The sequence below is a fragment of the Uranotaenia lowii genome, chromosome 3, assembly GCF_029784155.1.
Source record: "Uranotaenia lowii strain MFRU-FL chromosome 3, ASM2978415v1, whole genome shotgun sequence".
In the NCBI taxonomy this organism is placed as follows: Eukaryota; Metazoa; Arthropoda; class Insecta; order Diptera; family Culicidae; genus Uranotaenia; species Uranotaenia lowii.
The window spans coordinates 329,442,711-329,463,372 of record NC_073693.1 but is presented as its reverse complement, the minus strand read 5'-3'; the positions used below and the strand labels follow the sequence as shown (position 1 = coordinate 329,463,372).

General features: G+C 43.3%; 3 protein-coding genes across 5 annotated transcripts; all 3 read left to right on the top strand.

Annotated features, from left to right (window-relative positions):
* Window positions 1-363: 363 nt before the first annotated feature.
* On the top strand, window positions 364-2,415 carry LOC129754669 (WD repeat-containing protein 5). Of its 3 annotated transcripts, none has more exons than XM_055750852.1 (5): window positions 364-490; window positions 590-855; window positions 943-1,039; window positions 1,203-1,828; window positions 1,887-2,415. In XM_055750852.1, exons 2-5 carry the CDS (start codon window positions 712-714, stop codon window positions 2,073-2,075), a joined length of 1,056 nt encoding a protein of 351 aa, XP_055606827.1. In that variant the 5' UTR covers window positions 364-490; window positions 590-711; the 3' UTR covers window positions 2,076-2,415. The 3 variants fall into 3 exon arrangements, with proteins under 3 accessions (XP_055606827.1, XP_055606828.1, XP_055606826.1); XM_055750853.1 differs by having other exon boundaries at window positions 380-490; window positions 576-852; XM_055750851.1 differs by having other exon boundaries at window positions 380-490; window positions 576-855.
* Window positions 2,416-14,996: 12,581 nt separating this feature from the next.
* Window positions 14,997-16,283, top strand: LOC129753828 (uncharacterized). Its single transcript, XM_055749677.1, has one exon. It carries the CDS (start codon window positions 14,997-14,999, stop codon window positions 16,281-16,283), a length of 1,287 nt encoding a protein of 428 aa, XP_055605652.1.
* Window positions 16,284-16,367: 84 nt separating this feature from the next.
* Window positions 16,368-20,264, top strand: LOC129753827 (uncharacterized). The gene is made up of 2 exons (XM_055749676.1): window positions 16,368-16,827; window positions 16,948-20,264. The coding sequence occupies exons 1-2, from the start codon at window positions 16,368-16,370 to the stop codon at window positions 20,262-20,264; spliced, it is 3,777 nt and encodes a 1,258-aa protein (XP_055605651.1).
* The last annotated feature ends 398 nt before the right edge of the window (window positions 20,265-20,662 follow it).

Genomic DNA, 20,662 nt, shown 5'->3' with positions numbered 1-20,662 from the left:
CAACATTAACAGAAAGGAGTAAAATGTCAAAAATGACCAAAATGACAAACATGAAAAAAATGACAAAAATGAAAAAAAAACACGAAAAGATGAAATTTTCTACAAGATAAATTTTGGGCAAAAATAGCAAAATGTAACGTGGTTGATTTTAAAATAAGACATGGCCCCTTCTACATAGATTCTAGGATTTTTTATGAGATTGATGCTAGTCAGTTCTGGCGGCTAGTTCTGTAAAAATATATAATATTTTTAATTACAGCAGGTTTAAGTTTGAATTATGGTAAAAAAGTCGAATCAGTATAATTGGCACTGCTGCATCCAACCCTTGTGGCGAATTTATCGAAGGCGTCGCTTCAATTTTTTTATCAACTGCGGCGTCGCTTTGTTTCCAAAGGGAAAAAAGTGCGAAACCAAGCATTATTTTGTTTGCATTTTCGCTCTAGAAATAAATTTAAATTCCCGAAAAATACGACTTCAATATTTTAAAACGGTATGTATTTCGCTTAATAATCCTTCTTTTGTTCTCTTCCGCTAGAATTCAATAGTCAACAGTTTGTAAATGAGCGTTTAAATAGACTTAAAATTCCAGCCTCCGCTTTGCTCGTACAGCCGCAGGCGAGAACAACATCAACACCAACAGCCACAAATATTCCGAACGACCCCGGAAGAAAATAACAAGCAAAAACAATTTTCGGCCGCGAGGAGTACCGGATGATGGTTCCAATCGGTGGACCGGTTAGCCACGGTGGCCATCCGATCCACATCCCGACGCCGATCCAGCAGAATGCCCCGCCTCCCCAGTCCCAGAGCCAGCATGCCCCGCCCAGCAACCAGAACCGGCAGTCACTTTCGGTGGTTGGTTTCAAAGTTGGCCATTTGGATGCGTTTTTTATGCTCTGTTGTTTTTTTTTCTCTTCCTTCCCCTTTTCGTCGGAATTCTAGAAACCCAACTACACCCTCAAGTTTACGCTGGCCGGTCACACCAAGGCAGTTTCGGCGGTCAAATTCAGTCCCAATGGCGAATGGTTGGCCAGTTCCTGTAAGTTGAATGCGCCAAAATAATGGCCAAAATCGGTCACTAGTCTCAGTTTTCAAAATTGGTTATTTAAATTAGTTACCAAAACTTAAAGGAAATAGTTTTAGTACATTTGATAACACGCCTAATATAAGCAATTACGTTAATCGTTCAACTTTTTTTCCAGCGGCCGACAAGCTGATCAAAATCTGGGGCGCCTACGATGGCAAATTCGAGAAGACCATCTCCGGCCATAAGCTCGGCATCAGTGACGTGGCCTGGTCTAGCGATAGTCGGCTCCTCGTAACGGCCAGCGATGACAAGACACTCAAAATATGGGAACTCAGCTCCGGCAAGTGTCTGAAAACGTTGAAGGGCCACACCAACTATGTGTTCTGCTGCAACTTCAACCCGCAGAGTAATCTGATCGTTTCGGGATCGTTCGACGAGTCGGTGCGGATCTGGGACGTCCGGACCGGCAAATGCCTGAAGACGCTGCCGGCCCATTCGGATCCCGTTTCGGCGGTCCACTTCAATCGGGACGGATCCCTGATTGTTTCTTCCAGCTATGATGGGTTGTGTCGTATCTGGGACACGGCCAGTGGGCAGTGTTTGAAGACGTTGATCGATGACGACAACCCTCCGGTATCGTTCGTCAAATTCTCCCCCAATGGAAAGTATATTTTGGCGGCCACCTTAGACAACACCCTGAAATTGTGGGACTACTCCAAGGGTAAATGTTTGAAAACGTACACCGGCCATAAAAATGAAAAGTATTGCATCTTTGCTAATTTTTCCGTTACCGGAGGAAAGGTAATTTAAGCTTTTTTAATATTTTAATATCAAAATTAACATCATTCCCCGTCCGCAGTGGATCGTTTCCGGCAGCGAGGACAACATGGTGTACATCTGGAACCTGCAGAGCAAGGAAATCGTCCAATGTCTACAGGGCCACACGGATACGGTGCTCTGTACCGCATGCCATCCGACCGAGAACATTATCGCTTCAGCGGCGCTCGAAAACGACAAAACGATAAAACTGTGGAAAAGTGACACATAAAAGCGAGCACCTCTGCTAGGTTACTTAGCGAGGTGAATTTCGAGTCAAGAATTGCTGCTACCCATCATCTGGTATTGGACATCCCCCTTTTCTCTACCCAACCAAACATGCAAGAAACATTTTTGGCTTTTGTCGAATTGTGTCCGACAAAAGCACTCAATATACCTACCTACCTACCTATTGACTCTGTCTTCTACCCCTTCAAAGCGCGAAGGATATCGTAAGGAATCAACTACTATCTACTATGAATTTTGTGAACTGAACCATTGAGTTGAGTTGGCTGGAAAGAACATTTGACTTGACCTAAGCTGAAATATAAATATGCTAGCTTGTAAGGTAATTCGTGTGTTGTTTGCTTATCTTCGAAATTTTTTATACATTTTTTTTAATGAGGACTTGATAAACAGTTAGAAGTTCTAACTTAGAACATTAAATTTACTCTCTCGGAATCCAATGTGTTGATTGTGCGGCGTATACCTAATTATAATTGTTGAACTAGGCTCACCGGTTCTGGGATTTATTCTCTGCTCAACATTACAGAAAGTCACGGCACAATGCATGGCCAATCCTGGACGAACTTCGAACGCGTCTTCGAGGCAATCCTCACCACAAACCATTCTTAGGACTTCCATCCAAGAAAACAACCGGCGGTGGAATTCACTGTCTAGCGATTGGCGTCGTTCATAAAACGGCGGAACCCGTTCAACGTATTTAGGTGAGTACTCACACCATATTGAAAACATCACAAAAATCTTCATCAGATCGCGTCAGAAACACTGATGTTAATACCAACGGCAACGTTCCAAAAAGGAAACGCACAGCTAATAGACACAACCCCGGATAGCTACCAGCAAAATTTCCCAGCTTTTCGGCTGATTGTAAGATGAAATTATCGGCAAATGTTCGGTTTATGTTGAACTCTTTAAGTGCACCAGCAGAATGGAGGACTATGATTACTATGTTTGGATTCAGATTTGAGCTTTTTTGATCAGATTTATGCTTTTCAGATGTTTTTTAAGCTTTCATATCCAATGCTCTCAAGGCAAAAAAAAAAGAATTACTTATGGTGTATTCACGTAATGATCAACATGTGACAGTGTCAAAATGGCAATATCTGACTGACTAATTTCAACCATATAAAAGAATTTAACGATGTGACATAATCTTATCATGAGACATAATCCGAGCAAGCATTATTATCAGTCCATGTGACATAATCGGACCATGTGAAATAATTCAACCATGCAATATTATCGACCATGTGACAAAATCCGACCATGCAACATAATCGGCCATGTGACAAAATCCAACCATGCAACATAATTTGACCCTGAAACATAATCGACCATGTGACATAATCGGACCATGCAACATAATCGATCTTGTGACATAATCTGACCACGCAACAAGGTCGACCATGTGGCATAATCCGATCATGCAATATAATCGACCATGTGACATAATCAGATCATGCAACATTATCTGATCATGCGATATAATCCGGTCATGCAACATAATCTGACCATGCAACATAATCGACCATGTGACATTCAGACCATGAAACAAAATCTTACTGTTGGAATCAGAGATTAGCAAGCCTTGAATATCTAGCAAATACGTTTTTTCTTGTTAATAAATTAGTTTCTTATTAACCACCATCAGAACAAGTAGTTTTTCTTAAGCTCTGCTGATAGGTTATGGGCCTATCGCTCACGAAATGGAAAATTCGTCAAGATCAAGTACTTCGTTACCGTCGATTGAGCGATTAACTGGCCGAGCCAATTGGTCATCGTGGAAATTCGCGACGAAGACGTTTCTACAACTCGAAGGATTGTGGGATGCTATTAAACCCACACCGAACCCGGATGGAACATTCGAGGAGGTGGACGAAAAAGCCGATCTTCGTGCCAAGCTGAAGCTGATATTGTTGTTGGATCCGATCTTGTACGTGCACATTGAAGATGCGGAAACCGCGCGGTCGGCGTGGGAGTAACTGGAGAAGGCTTTCGAAGAAAAGGGACTGACGAGACAAGTCGGTTTGTTACACAAACTCATCAAATCCGACTTGGAATCCTGTGGCAGTATGGAAGAGTACGTAAACCAGGTGATCTCGACATCGAACCAGCTCAACAGCGTAGGTTTCAAGCTCCCGGAACTTTGGATAGGCATGATCCTGCTGGCCGGACTCCCGGATGTATATCGGCCAATGATCATGGCCCTTGAAAATTCAGGCGTAGTTATTACAGGAGATTTGATAAAAACCAAACTTCTCCAAGAGTACCGTGAAAGCACCAATGGCCGCGCATTTAAGCTATGATGGATGTTCTTTGTGCCGTACAAAAATTATGTTTTGTGCGATTCTGGAAAGAAAAGCACTGACATGTAGTAAAACTTACGTACTTTAAGGGAAAAATTTAAAAGCGAGAAATTTTTCATTGCAACGACACAAAAAACGGGATTTTGTAATAAGTGTCGGTGTACCAATAGCCGCGCACGCATATGTTGCTTGTTCCAATCGCCGCTCACAAGTGTACCAATGGCCGCGCACGTCTTAATAAGGGTTTCAAAAGTAAATAAGGTATCCAAACAGTTTAAAATGTTGTTTACATGGCTCTCAGGCTCATTGTGAACATTCTCAGGTAAGGCTTTTTGTGATTCACACATCAAACACCGATTGGTTTCCATTGTTTGTGAAACTAGTCTGGTGCTCAGACGCCATTTTTACAGAGCATTATTTTGCCGGAAGATGTTTTGGAACAATGTTTTCGGTTACGATTTCGATAAATCAACAAACATTCGGCGAGCTGTCTGAAAATCCACGGGGAAATTGACCAACTAAAACTAAACACATCCGAATCGTTATCTTACCTCAAATTTCCAACACTTTGTAGCCATTTTCATCAGATAATCGTTTCTTCTGATATTGTTTCTAAAAATTGTGTTATTTCAGCAGGTTATATGATGGAAAACATTGATAGGAAAGCTTGCCTGTGAATCTTATGCAACCTTTGTGAACTTTCGAAGAATTTTTCTACGTTTAAGTGCTGATAAATACTAGAAGACTTCCCGTGCGCGGCAATAGAAACATTCAAAAATCAAGTGTACCAATGGCCGTGCACAACAAAATTGTCATTTTTTCCGCAACAGAACCTTCAAACTGTTCACTTTTTTTTCACAATTGATTCATTATACAGCCACAAATAACTTACGTTCGAAAATTTTTGCCAAAATGCTCTAATTCAACATAAAAAACTGAATTCCAAAAAGGGACCCGCATAGCTCACTTGCCAAGGACAACAGACAAAATGGCATCCGGCAAAAACGATGTTTGTTTTTATTTTTTCCTGACCTCAAAAAGCAGAATAAATTTAGTTCTAGTATGGCAAGTGAAAGATACTTAGCGTAGGTATCATAAAATGCGAAACATAGAAATTTTCGTTGTTGAATTTCGGAGAAAATAATGATTGAAGTTGAAAGTGTGCGGCCATTGGTACTGCGCGGCCATTGGTGCTTTCACGGGAAAGCACCAATGGCCGCGCATTTAAGCTATGATGGATGTTCTTTGTGCCGTACAAAAATTATGTTTTGTGCGATTCTGGAAAGAAAAGCACTGACATGTAGTAAAACTTACGTACTTTAAGGGAAAAATTTAAAAGCGAGAAATTTTTCATTGCAACGACACAAAAAACGGGATTTTGTAATAAGTGTCGGTGTACCAATAGCCGCGCACGCATATGTTGCTTGTTCCAATCGCCGCTCACAAGTGTACCAATGGCCGCGCACGTCTTAATAAGGGTTTCAAAAGTAAATAAGGTATCCAAACAGTTTAAAATGTTGTTTACATGGCTCTCAGGCTCATTGTGAACATTCTCAGGTAAGGCTTTTTGTGATTCACACATCAAACACCGATTGGTTTCCATTGTTTGTGAAACTAGTCTGGTGCTCAGACGCCATTTTTACAGAGCATTATTTTGCCGGAAGATGTTTTGGAACAATGTTTTCGGTTACGATTTCGATAAATCAACAAACATTCGGCGAGCTGTCTGAAAATCCACGGGGAAATTGACCAACTAAAACTAAACACATCCGAATCGTTATCTTACCTCAAATTTCCAACACTTTGTAGCCATTTTCATCAGATAATCGTTTCTTCTGATATTGTTTCTAAAAATTGTGTTATTTCAGCAGGTTATATGATGGAAAACATTGATAGGAAAGCTTGCCTGTGAATCTTATGCAACCTTTGTGAACTTTCGAAGAATTTTTCTACGTTTAAGTGCTGATAAATACTAGAAGACTTCCCGTGCGCGGCAATAGAAACATTCAAAAATCAAGTGTACCAATGGCCGTGCACAACAAAATTGTCATTTTTTCCGCAACAGAACCTTCAAACTGTTCACTTTTTTTCACAATTGATTCATTATACAGCCACAAATAACTTACGTTCGAAAATTTTTGCCAAAATGCTCTAATTCAACATAAAAAACTGAATTCCAAAAAGGGACCCGCATAGCTCACTTGCCAAGGACAACAGACAAAATGGCATCCGGCAAAAACGATGTTTGTTTTTATTTTTTCCTGACCTCAAAAAGCAGAATAAATTTAGTTCTAGTATGGCAAGTGAAAGATACTTAGCGTAGGTATCATAAAATGCGAAACATAGAAATTTTCGTTGTTGAATTTCGGAGAAAATAATGATTGAAGTTGAAAGTGTGCGGCCATTGGTACTGCGCGGCCATTGGTGCTTTCACGGGAAAGCACCAATGGCCGCGCATTTAAGCTATGATGGATGTTCTTTGTGCCGTACAAAAATTATGTTTTGTGCGATTCTGGAAAGAAAAGCACTGACATGTAGTAAAACTTACGTACTTTAAGGGAAAAATTTAAAAGCGAGAAATTTTTCATTGCAACGACACAAAAAACGGGATTTTGTAATAAGTGTCGGTGTACCAATAGCCGCGCACGCATATGTTGCTTGTTCCAATCGCCGCTCACAAGTGTACCAATGGCCGCGCACGTCTTAATAAGGGTTTCAAAAGTAAATAAGGTATCCAAACAGTTTAAAATGTTGTTTACATGGCTCTCAGGCTCATTGTGAATATTCTCAGGTAAGGCTTTTTGTGATTCACACATCAAACACCGATTGGTTTCCATTGTTTGTGAAACTAGTCTGGTGCTCAGACGCCATTTTTACAGAGCATTATTTTGCCGGAAGATGTTTTGGAACAATGTTTTCGGTTACGATTTCGATAAATTAATTTAATATGTTCATTGACACGTGCGGCGAGATGAAACGCTAGGTAGAAGAATTTGTAAAGGCATGAAGAATAGGCGGATAGGCAAGCATCAGATGAGCTTCGTAGGATAAAGTTTGGATAGGTGTTGAAACTGTAAGTCTAGGGCATTTTTTTATTGGAAAGCATGGAAGTGTGGTGGTACGCCTTTGCCGTACAACAGACTACTCTGTATAGGAAGCGTGATCGACTTTTGATCAACACATTCCTAAACACAGCAGGCCAGTTGGATTGTGTACTGTCAATACACAGTCAGGCAAAAACGTAGCACCACACCGACTTACATGTGCTTTCTTAGATGCGCACCCGATTCTAGCGATGATTGCAATTTTTGGGTTTCGCTTAGAGTAGTTGCTACTTGTTGATGTTTCACATTTTATCTACTCGGCGTCCCTACTTTGCGAAAATTATCTAAGTGAATCGTAATTTGTTTATTCCCATTTATTAACCCCCCTTTTTGTCAAATTATTGGTTGATGATAAGTTTTAATCGCCGATAAATTTATTAATTTAATATGTTCATTGACACGTGCGGCGAGATGAAACGCTAGGTAGAAGAATTTGTAAAGGCATGAAGAATAGGCGGATAGGCAAGCATCAGATGAGCTTCGTAGGATAAAGTTTGGATAGGTGTTGAAACTGTAAGTCTAGGGCATTTTTTTATTGGAAAGCATGGAAGTGTGGTGGTACGCCTTTGCCGTACAACAGACTACTCTGTATAGGAAGCGTGATCGACTTTTGATCAACACATTCCTAAACACAGCAGGCCAGTTGGATTGTGTACTGTCAATACACAGTCAGGCAAAAACGTAGCACCACACCGACTTACATGTGCTTTCTTAGATGCGCACCCGATTCTAGCGATGATTGCAATTTTTGGGTTTCGCTTAGAGTAGTTGCTACTTGTTGATGTTTCACATTTTATCTACTCGGCGTCCCTACTTTGCGAAAATTATCTAAGTGAATCGTAATTTGTTTATTCCCATTTATTAACCCCCCTTTTTGTCAAATTATTGGTTGATGATAAGTTTTAATCGCCGATAAATTTATTAATTTAATATGTTCATTGACACGTGCGGCGAGATGAAACGCTAGGTAGAAGAATTTGTAAAGGCATGAAGAATAGGCGGATAGGCAAGCATCAGATGAGCTTCGTAGGATAAAGTTTGGATAGGTGTTGAAACTGTAAGTCTAGGGCATTTTTTTATTGGAAAGCATGGAAGTGTGGTGGTACGCCTTTGCCGTACAACAGACTACTCTGTATAGGAAGCGTGATCGACTTTTGATCAACACATTCCTAAACACAGCAGGCCAGTTGGATTGTGTACTGTCAATACACAGTCAGGCAAAAACGTAGCACCACACCGACTTACATGTGCTTTCTTAGATGCGCACCCGATTCTAGCGATGATTGCAATTTTTGGGTTTCGCTTAGAGTAGTTGCTACTTGTTGATGTTTCACATTTTATCTACTCGGCGTCCCTACTTTGCGAAAATTATCTAAGTGAATCGTAATTTGTTTATTCCCATTTATTAACCCCCCTTTTTGTCAAATTATTGGTTGATGATAAGTTTTAATCGCCGATAAATTTATTAATTTAATATGTTCATTGACACGTGCGGCGAGATGAAACGCTAGGTAGAAGAATTTGTAAAGGCATGAAGAATAGGCGGATAGGCAAGCATCAGATGAGCTTCGTAGGATAAAGTTTGGATAGGTGTTGAAACTGTAAGTCTAGGGCATTTTTTTATTGGAAAGCATGGAAGTGTGGTGGTACGCCTTTGCCGTACAACAGACTACTCTGTATAGGAAGCGTGATCGACTTTTGATCAACACATTCCTAAACACAGCAGGCCAGTTGGATTGTGTACTGTCAATACACAGTCAGGCAAAAACGTAGCACCACACCGACTTACATGTGCTTTCTTAGATGCGCACCCGATTCTAGCGATGATTGCAATTTTTGGGTTTCGCTTAGAGTAGTTGCTACTTGTTGATGTTTCACATTTTATCTACTCGGCGTCCCTACTTTGCGAAAATTATCTAAGTGAATCGTAATTTGTTTATTCCCATTTATTAACCCCCCTTTTTGTCAAATTATTGGTTGATGATAAGTTTTAATCGCCGATAAATTTATTAATTTAATATGTTCATTGACACGTGCGGCGAGATGAAACGCTAGGTAGAAGAATTTGTAAAGGCATGAAGAATAGGCGGATAGGCAAGCATCAGATGAGCTTCGTAGGATAAAGTTTGGATAGGTGTTGAAACTGTAAGTCTAGGGCATTTTTTTATTGGAAAGCATGGAAGTGTGGTGGTACGCCTTTGCCGTACAACAGACTACTCTGTATAGGAAGCGTGATCGACTTTTGATCAACACATTCCTAAACACAGCAGGCCAGTTGGATTGTGTACTGTCAATACACAGTCAGGCAAAAACGTAGCACCACACCGACTTACATGTGCTTTCTTAGATGCGCACCCGATTCTAGCGATGATTGCAATTTTTGGGTTTCGCTTAGAGTAGTTGCTACTTGTTGATGTTTCACATTTTATCTACTCGGCGTCCCTACTTTGCGAAAATTATCTAAGTGAATCGTAATTTGTTTATTCCCATTTATTAACCCCCCTTTTTGTCAAATTATTGGTTGATGATAAGTTTTAATCGCCGATAAATTTATTAATTTAATATGTTCATTGACACGTGCGGCGAGATGAAACGCTAGGTAGAAGAATTTGTAAAGGCATGAAGAATAGGCGGATAGGCAAGCATCAGATGAGCTTCGTAGGATAAAGTTTGGATAGGTGTTGAAACTGTAAGTCTAGGGCATTTTTTTATTGGAAAGCATGGAAGTGTGGTGGTACGCCTTTGCCGTACAACAGACTACTCTGTATAGGAAGCGTGATCGACTTTTGATCAACACATTCCTAAACACAGCAGGCCAGTTGGATTGTGTACTGTCAATACACAGTCAGGCAAAAACGTAGCACCACACCGACTTACATGTGCTTTCTTAGATGCGCACCCGATTCTAGCGATGATTGCAATTTTTGGGTTTCGCTTAGAGTATTTTTTCGATTTCGATAAATCAACAAACATTCGGCGAGCTGTCTGAAAATCCACGGGGAAATTGACCAACTAAAACTAAACACATCCGAATCGTTATCTAACCTCAAATTTCCAACACTTTGTAGCCATTTTCATCAGATAATCGTTTCTTCTGATATTGTTTCTAAAAATTGTGTTATTTCAGCAGGTTATATGATGGAAAACATTGATAGGAAAGCTTGCCTGTGAATCTTATGCAACCTTTGTGAACTTTCGAAGAATTTTTCTACGTTTAAGTGCTGATAAATACTAGAAGACTTCCCGTGCGCGGCAATAGAAACATTCAAAAATCAAGTGTACCAATGGCCGTGCACAACAAAATTGTCATTTTTTCCGCAACAGAACCTTCAAACTGTTCACTTTTTTTTCACAATTGATTCATTATACAGCCACAAATAACTTACGTTCGAAAATTTTTGCCAAAATGCTCTAATTCAACATAAAAAACTGAATTCCAAAAAGGGACCCGCATAGCTCACTTGCCAAGGACAACAGACAAAATGGCATCCGGCAAAAACGATGTTTGTTTTTATTTTTTCCTGACCTCAAAAAGCAGAATAAATTTAGTTCTAGTATGGCAAGTGAAAGATACTTAGCGTAGGTATCATAAAATGCGAAACATAGAAATTTTCGTTGTTGAATTTCGGAGAAAATAATGATTGAAGTTGAAAGTGCGCGGCCATTGGTACTGCGCGGCCATTGGTGCTTTCACGGTAACCGATACCTAGCAACCAAAATCAACAAGCTTTCGCAACCGAGCAACGGTTTGTGAAAAATAACAAGCCTTGGCAACAAGAACAGCAGCCGAAAAAGGAAACCCCTTTCCCATCCAGAGGCCCGAAATGTCGGAGTTCAAAATTTGGACACCTTGCGAGAGACTGCAGGCAGCAGAAGAAAGGAGACACATTGTCTATGGTGCTGTCGACTTTCAAGCAGCATGATGTTGGCGACTGATTGTTCGATTCAGCGGCGTACGCACACATGACGAGCAACGAAAAGCTTTTGTACGATTTGGAGGACGCAAGCGGACAAGTTGTAGCAGCGAACGGTGGAACCATGGAAATAGTGGCCAGCGGAACTGTCAGACTCCAGCCGAATCCTGATGTGAATCCAGAAAGCGTTACCGTTAAAGACGTGCAGTTGATCCCCGGTCTTACAACGAACCTCCTATCGATAAGCAGAATTGTCCAGAGGGGGTACAAGGTGCATTTCGACAACAACGGATGTAAGGTGTACAACTCGGATGGCAGTTTGGTGGTCACTGGTGTTCATACCAACAACCAGTTCAAATTGATCCAAGAAAAGGCGAAACCGAGTAAAGCGTTGGCGTGTCAAAATGCCGGAAGCGGATTGTGGCATAGGCGTTTGGGCCACATAGGCGAAGCAAGCTTGAAACAACTGGCGGACGGTCTCGTTACTGGAATCAAGCTCACTGGAAAGTCGGAGGAAGATTGTGCCATCTGTCCACTGGGTAAGCAATCTAAATTACCTTTTACCAAGAATGGACACCGTGCGACTGAAGTGCTCGAGGTGGTGCACACCGACATCAGCGGTCCGATGGAAACGAACTCTCTAGGCGGAAATCGTTTTTATATAACGTTCATCGACGATAAAACGAGGCGCATTTTCGTTTATTTTTTGAAAACCAAAACCGAGTTCGAGGTGCTGAAGGTGTTCAAGAATTTCCTTGCTCTGGTGGAGCGTCAAACTGGCGCCAAGTTGAAGACAATCCGGTCGGATAACGGTAAGGAATACACCAATAGAGAATTCCAGGATTTTTTGCGTCAAGCCGGAATACGACACGAGACCACATGTGATTATACGCCCGAACAAAATGGTCTCGCGGAACGTACGAATAGGACGATAGTCGAAAAAGCAAGGTGCTTACTATTCGATGCCAAGCTGTTGAAAGGTTTCTGGGCGGAGGCGGTATCAACGGCGGTGTACCTGATAAACCGCTCACCGACTTGTGGACACGGGTTAACTCCAGAGGAACCTTGGAGCGGCAGGAAGCCAAAGTTATCCCACCAAAGCGATGGTTCAAGTACCGAAGCAAAAACGGCGAAAGTGGGACCCCAAATCTCGTGAGTATATCCTGACGGGCTTTGACGAGGAAACGAAGGGATATCGCCTATACGATTCCGTGAAGAAGTCTACGATCACAAATCGAGAGGTCATCTTTCCGAACGAAGGAGCAGCGATTGGAACTGTGGCGCCAACATAAAAAAGCAGCGAGCGCAAGGTTATCCGATTAGACATCGAGCAACCCGAAACCAACATCCGTGGGCCTGAAGGCGATGATGAAACAATCAACGCCGGATGTGGTGCCTCCAAAGGACAGTTCGATTACAAAACTGACGACGACGTTTTTCATGAGGTTTCTGGAGGCGAACGCGATGCTTCAAATGATACTCTGACTAATATGACCGTGCTCCCTCCACGACAAACTTCAAATCCGTCTTGGTCACAGACGTTGAGGCGCAGCGGTCGGGAGCACAGCGTGGTTCAAGCAAAGCATCGAGCGAATTCCAAGGTTTGGAATTCGGTCCTCAGGTAGCGATGGCATCACTTCAACTCGACACAGTGGATGATCCAATCACGGTTCAAGAGGCCTTATCACGTGACGATCGAGAATTCTAGAAGCGTGCGATGAAGGAGGAATTCGATGCGCTGGTGGAGAACAACACCTGGTCCCTGGTTGAATTACCTAAAGGAAAGAAAGCAATAAAGAATCAGTGGGTTTTTAAAGCAAAACACGACGAGGATGGCAACGTACAACGGTACAAAGCGCGCCTTGTAATTAAAGGTTTCTCGCAGCGACAGGGGGTGGTTATACCGAAACTTATGCCCCGGTCGTTCGATATAGCTCGCTGCGATACTTGTTTGCTTTGGCAGCCAAACACGAACTGGTAATCACTCAAATAGATGCGATAACAGCCTTCCTTCAAGGGGAGCTGCAGGAAGACGTTTACATGGAGCAACCAGCTTGCTTCGTGGACCAACGGAAGCAGTTACTTGTCTGCAAGCTCAACAAGGCCCTTTACGGACTCAAACAATCAAGTCGAGTCTGGAACCATAAGCTTGATGGTTCTTTGAAGCGTTTCGGACTTAAACCCATGAAATTCGATCCTTGTGTCTACACTGCAATCAAAGGTTGTAAGATACTAATCGTTGCAATTTACGTAGATGATCTTATCATTCTTAGCAACGATGAGGCGTCGACGAAGCTGAAGGAGCAACTCAACTCGAACTTTCGGATGAAGGATCTTGGTCCCGCAAAATGCTGTCTGGGAATTCGGATTGAGAGGACGAGCGAAGGTGTGGCATTGGATCAACAGGCCTACACTGAATCACTACTGAAACGATTCCACATGGATCAATGCAAACCGACCAGTACTCCGATGAACGCATCCGAGAAGTTGACGAAACTGATGTGCCCCAATTCGGAGAAAGAAGAAGCAGAAATGAAGAACATCCCCTACCAAGAAGCCGGGGGTTGTTTGATGTACTTGGCCCAAAGTACACGTCCAGATATTATGTTCGCTGTGAACATTGATAGGTTCTAGCTTTATTTATATATTTGAATTTAAATTTGCCTGCGTTAAGCAGAATCCATCTCCTACTCATAAAACTGCAGTCCGGCCCTGCCTAGAAAAGCGCATCTCGATGCACAATAGTTTGCGCGGTATTAAGCACTTTTTTGCAATTTCCGGTTATTCACTCTTAAGAATTAGATTTCTGACGAACAGCATCCTAACCGGTCACCAGCTGAATAATAAAAGTAGTTTTTTACATAAGAACGCGTGTAAAATAAAATTCCTTTTTCCTAAATTTGGAATTTCAATAAACGGTTGTTGTTAGTAAAGTAACGCGTCGTGTGTTGGTGTTTTAACCCGAAAGATTTGCCCGTGATACGATCCCCTGACATTACATTTTTGGTGCCGTGACCAGGATCACGGGTGTACCATTGGATCAACCACGACGATAATCCCATCCAGCCCATCCAACAACCCGGAGTTCCAGATAGCAGTACCTGCTCAAAAAGTACAAGGCCTGTTTAAGACAGGCTCCATGTGAGTATCTGTCCAACGAATTATATTTTCTTGAGAGGTACTTCCTGGGTCTTCTTTTGCCCAATACAGAATTCCACGTGTTCCTGCTGAGGATCACCGATCCGTTTCCTATACCGTTGCTGGTGTACTATCCTGAAGTGACCGTTGCTGTTCCTAACCTACAATTATCCTGGGGAAAATCCTGGAAGGTCGGAAATCCACATCCAATATCGGATTTCAATCCTAACCATCCACTGGAGTTGAGACATCCTACCCGTGATCATCCTACTTGGTAGTCATCCCATCCAGTTGTTCGAGAGTTCCTGCTTTTTAATAAAACCAAAGGCCTATTTTTGAATGGGCACAGGTGAGTGCCATTCCAACCCTATATCGTCATCCGAAAGGTGCTTCCTGGGTCTTCCGTTTATTTTAGCCGTTCCTGCACTAATCTAAACCTAACCTCATCATGGCGGAGAAGAAGATGAAGGCAAAGGAGCTGAAACGGAAAAACATCCTGGATTCAATGCATCGCATCCAAGACTTCCTGACGAATTACGACGAGGAGCGGGACATGAACGAGGTAGCGATACATCTGGCCCGACTTGATAACCTGATGGAAACTTTCGAAGCGATCCAAGGAGAATATGAAACGTACGACGATGAACCAGAATTTGCTGCGGCTAATGCGAAGGTAAGGGCAAGGGTGGAAGAGCAGTACTTTAGGGTAAAAGGTGGTCTCGTAAGCAAGGTTCCTCCCCTTCCTTCCATCTCAACCAATCCATTAAACCAGCAAGGTGCCCCGGCAATTGCTCATGTAACCGGTGTGAAACTTCCCACTATCGAATTGCCTAAATTTGACGGTGACCTGAATGAATGGTTAACATTTCGCGATTCCTTTTCATCACTGATTCACTCGTCGCCAGAAATCCCATGCATCCAAAAGTTTCAGTACCTCCGATCTGCTTTGCGAGGTGACGCGCTAAAACTCATTGAATCCTTAACCATCACCGCAAACAACTACGCGGTAGCTTGGGAAGCACTCCTCAACCGCTACTCCAACACATACTTACTAAAAAAGAAACACTTGCAAGCTCTAATTGTCCACTCGAAGGTCTCGGGAAAATCCGCTGCTGGTTTACGCGCTGTTGTAGAGGATTTCCAACGGCATGTCAAAATACTCAACCAATTAAATGAACCAACCGCGCATTGGGGCAGTCTATTGGTTCAACTACTGTGTTCTCGAATCGACGATTATACCCTGAAGGAATGGGAAGAATTTGTCTCTGCTAACCACGAACCAACTTATGAAAACCTCATCGAAATATTAACCCGTAAAATCCGGACTCTAGAATCCCTTCACATTTCGGCTGAGCAGTCCACTTCTTCTTCCCAAGCAAAGCACAATCTCCCTGTCAGGCAAACTAAACCCCAAAATCCTACATCGTCGAAAATCAACTCCTATACTGCAGTGGAACGGTACCAATCTGAATGCCTAGCTTGCCGCGATTATCATCCTTTGGTGAGATGTCCGGTGTTTGAAAAGATGCAGCTTAAAGATCGATTGAACCTGGTTAACTCGAAGCGGATTTGTAGCAATTGCTTCAGGGGAAACCACTTCGCCCGGAATTGTCAATCCAACTTCTCCTGCAAGCATTGTCAAAAACGCCACCACTCTTTATTGCATCCCGGGTTCGATGCACCAGTATCGAACAACAATCCAAATTCCAGCGGCTCACAAATCCGAACAGCCTAGAATCCTCCTAAAGTCAACGAATCCTCAACAGTGGCAAAAAATCCTGAAGTGATCTCGTCCAACTCCGCTGTAGAATCCCGTGGAATGAACGTCTTCCTATCGACCGTTGTCGTCAAGGTGCTAGATGGCTATGGAAATGAGCATTTGGCTCGAGCACTGTTAGATAGTGGATCACAAAGCAGTTTCATTAGTGACCGCCTTTGTCAGAAACTAAGATTGCTTCGTCATCGTATTGACCAACCTATCCTCGGTATTGGTGAATCTCCCATTCGAGCAGTTTGCTCCGTGACCACCGAAGTGAGATCGAGAGTTGATGACTTCTCTATTCCCCTGAATTGTTTGGTGCTCAAAAAGCTGACTGCTGATCTACCTGCTGTAACCATTACCACTGCAAACTGGCAGATACCGAACGACATCACACTTGCTGATCCCGAATACAACATCTCACGAAAGGTAGACCTCATAATAGGTGCCGAACACTTTTATGCAATCCTCCAGGGTGGCCGGTTGCAAATTGGCCCACAAGCCCTGACCTTAGTGGAAAGTAGGTTCGGATGGCTTGTTTCAGGAGCCGTGCCCTTTGATCCCATACCCCAAGCTTTGATTTGTTGTCCGTCTATTTTGGAAACCCTAAACGAGAATATTGAAAAATTCTGGAAAATAGACGAATTTGAAAATTCCAAACCCACCCTTTCACCCAATGATCAATATTGTGAAGACTTCTTCAAGGAAACGGTAAGCCGTGATTCCACTGGTCGTTATTCTGTAAAATATCCGAAGAAGGAAGGATTTGAATTGATGATAGGCGAGTCTTTTTCCGCTAAATCCCGTCTCGTCAGCTTGGAAAGAAAATTGGACAAAAACCCCATCCTCAAAGAAAGGTATCATGCATTCATGGCCGAATTCATCCAACTAGGACACATGCTTGAGGTACCTGTTGACGACCCAGAACCTACTGTCGTATGCTATCTTCCTCACCATCCCGTGTTGAAAGAATCCAGCACCACTACGAAGGTACGCAGTGTTTACAACGCTTCGGCAAAAACAAGCACTGGATTCTCTCTCAACGATTCGCTCCGAGTAAGCCCTGTCATCCAAGATGAGCTCTTCGACATCTTACTCCGCTTTCGCAAAAATTTGGTGGTATTGTTGGCTGACATAGAGAAGATGTATAGGCAAATCGTTCTTCACCCCGATGACCGACCCCTTCTGCGTTTGTTGTGGAGATTCAGCCCGAACGAACCGATTACGAAATATGAGATGACAACAGTGACATACGGTTTGGGCCCATCCTCGTTCTTGGCTACCCGCACACTTCATCAACTGGCGGATGATAAAGGTGCTTCTTTTCCTCTCGCCGCAGCCTCTGTGAAGCGAGATTTTCACATGGATGATTTTGTACGGAGTGAAGAAACCATCGATATAGCAATCCGACTGCGTAAGGAGATGGACGAACTGATGAGCCGTGGAGGATTTTCCTTGAGGAAATGGTGCTCTAATTTTCCTGAAGTTTTGGAAGGAGTACCACCAGAAAACCTAGCCCATCCTAGCACTGAAAACCCCGAACCTGGAGAGGTGGTAAAAGTCTTGGGAATTTCCTGGGAACCCGAGCATGATTTATTTTGTTTCAAATTTGCCCCATTCTCAACCGACGGAAAGATTACCAAAAATCGAATTCTTTCCGTTATTGCCCAACTTTATGACCCCTTGGGATTAATTGCCCCCGTCGTTGTACGTGCGAAAATATTTATCCAACAACTTTGGTTGATGTCCATCGAATGGAATGAGGAAGTCCCAAATGAAATCCGAACTAGGTGGGAAGATTTTGTAAAGGACTTGTCATCGCTAGCTGAGTTTCGGATCCCGCGGTTTGCCTTTGACAGGGGGGAGATGCAGCTACATTGTTTTACGGACGCCTCCGAATCAGCTTATGGAGCCTGCATCTACGCTCGGACGGAGAAGGCCAACGGGGAGGTGAAGGTGGTCTTACTGGCTACGAAATCCCGAGTAGCACCGCTTCAGAAACGCAGCATCCCGAGACTAGAACTATGCGCTGCTCAGCTAGGCGCTCGCTTATCGACGAGAGTTGTTGACACACTGGACCTGAAATCTGCACCCATCTACTACTGGACCGATTCGATGGTTGTTATTTATTGGCTACGCGCACCATCACAAACCTGGAAAACCTTTGTAGCTAACCGGGTCGCAGACATCCACATCCAAACGAAGAACTCATCATGGCAGCATGTTCCCGGAGTAAACAACCCAGCTGATGTCGTATCTAGAGGCTTGACTGTGCACCAGCTTCTGACCTGCAAACTATGGACCAATGGTCCCGATTGGTTGGGAAGGGGAGAGGAATATTGGCCGAAGTTAGAGATCCCGAGAACCACTAATACGCATGGAGACACTGAGCGCAAAACCACCACCTTGCTAATCCAAAATCCACCACCACTTAACCCTTTGTTTACTCGATCATTCTCGTACAATCGTTTGCTCCGTACGACTGCTTATTGTTTGCGAGTTTCTCGGAAGGCGAGAAAAGAACTCAAAGAATCCACTTTAATCCTCACTCCCACTGAACTCGAATCTGCCAGAGACTGCCTGGTAAAATTAGTTCAAGCAGAATGTTACCACACCGAATGGAGCTTTCTACGAAAAGGGAAACCGGTACCCAAAAAATCCGCACTGCGTTTGTTAAATCCTTTTGTTGATGCTTCGGGAATAATCCGAGTCGGTGGCCGGCTCAAATTGTCCTTGGAAACCTTTAGCACCAAACACCAAATCCTGCTCCCCGGATTTCACCGTTTCACCCGAATGCTTTTGTTGTCATTTCACAACAAATTGGTTCACGGGGGAATAGCGCTTACGCTGGGTGTAGTGCGCAATGAATATTGGCCTACAAATGGGAGAAGAGCAGTGCGCAGCGTAATTCGAACCTGTTTTCGTTGTACTCGAGCAAACCCTAAGCCTCTCAAGCAACCAATTGGCCAAATACCCCTTGCCCGAGTTACCCCAAGTCGTCCCTTCGCATCAACTGGCATTGACTATTGTGGCCCGGTGTTTGTTAAGTCCCCGAACCGTAAATCTGCTCCCACCAAAGCCTATATTGCCCTATTTGTCTGCTTTAGCACAAAAGCAGTTCACATTGAGCTTGTGGGGGACCTATCCACAGCCTCATTTCTCTATGCTCTACAACGTTTCGTGGCCAGACGTGGCAAACCTCAACACATCTACTCCGACAATGCCACAAATTTTGTTGGAGCTCGAAACGAGCTACACGCTCTCTACGAAATGTTCTCAAGCCCCAAGGAAACCGATCGTATCGCTACCGCTCTCGCAACCGAGGGCATACAATGGAAGATGATCCCCCCGCGTGCACCCAACTTTGGCGGCTTGTGGGAAGCCGCCGTGAAGGTTGCGAAAAAACATTTGGTTCGTCAGTTAGGCAGCACCTCTCTACTGTACGAGGACCTAGTGACGATTTTGTCCCAGATCGAGGGAGCAATGAACTCGAGACCGTTGGTCCCTTTGTCTGAAGACCCCAACGATTTCGAAGCCATCACTCCAAGCCACTTTTTGATTGGCTCTCAACTGCAAGCCCTTCCACATCCCGACCTAAAGGACGTTCCTGAGAACCGGCTGAAGAATCGCTATCAGGTTATCCAACAAAAGCAGCAGCTATTTTGGTACCACTGGCAGACAGAGTACCTCAAAGAGCTGCAACGGCAATCTACTACCAACCCGCAGCAAGTGAATCTCAAAATCGGCCAGGTGATGATTCTTCAAGATGACCTGTTACCCCCGGTGCGCTGGCCTCTCGTGCGCATCATGGAACTACATCCTGGAGCTGACGGTGTGACACGGGTGGTTACCATCCGCACACCCACTGGTGCTATCTTCAAGCGTGCTGTGGTCAAGCTGTGTCCGTTGCCTACGATGGACGAGGAGGAGTCGTCGACAGCCCCCCGCACCAGGTGAAATCAATGTTGACTGATAGAGAAGCCGTGAGTTTATATATTTTATTTGGAAATGAATTGATTTGTATTCTGGCTAGGTATTAGTAGTGAAATATGTATTTCAGGTGGCCGGAATGATAGGTTCTAGCTTTATTTATATATTTGAATTTAAATTTGCCTGCGTTAAGCAGAATCCATCTCCTACTCATAAAACTGCAGTCCGGCCCTGCCTAGAAAAACGCATCTCGATGCACAATAGTTTGCGCGGTATTAAGCACTTTTTTGCAATTTCCGGTTATTCACTCTTAAGAATTAGATTTCTGACGAACAGCATTCTAACCGGTCACCAGCTGAATAATAAAAGTAGTTTTTTACATAAGAACGCGTGTAAAATAAAGTTCCTTTTTCCTAAATTTGGAA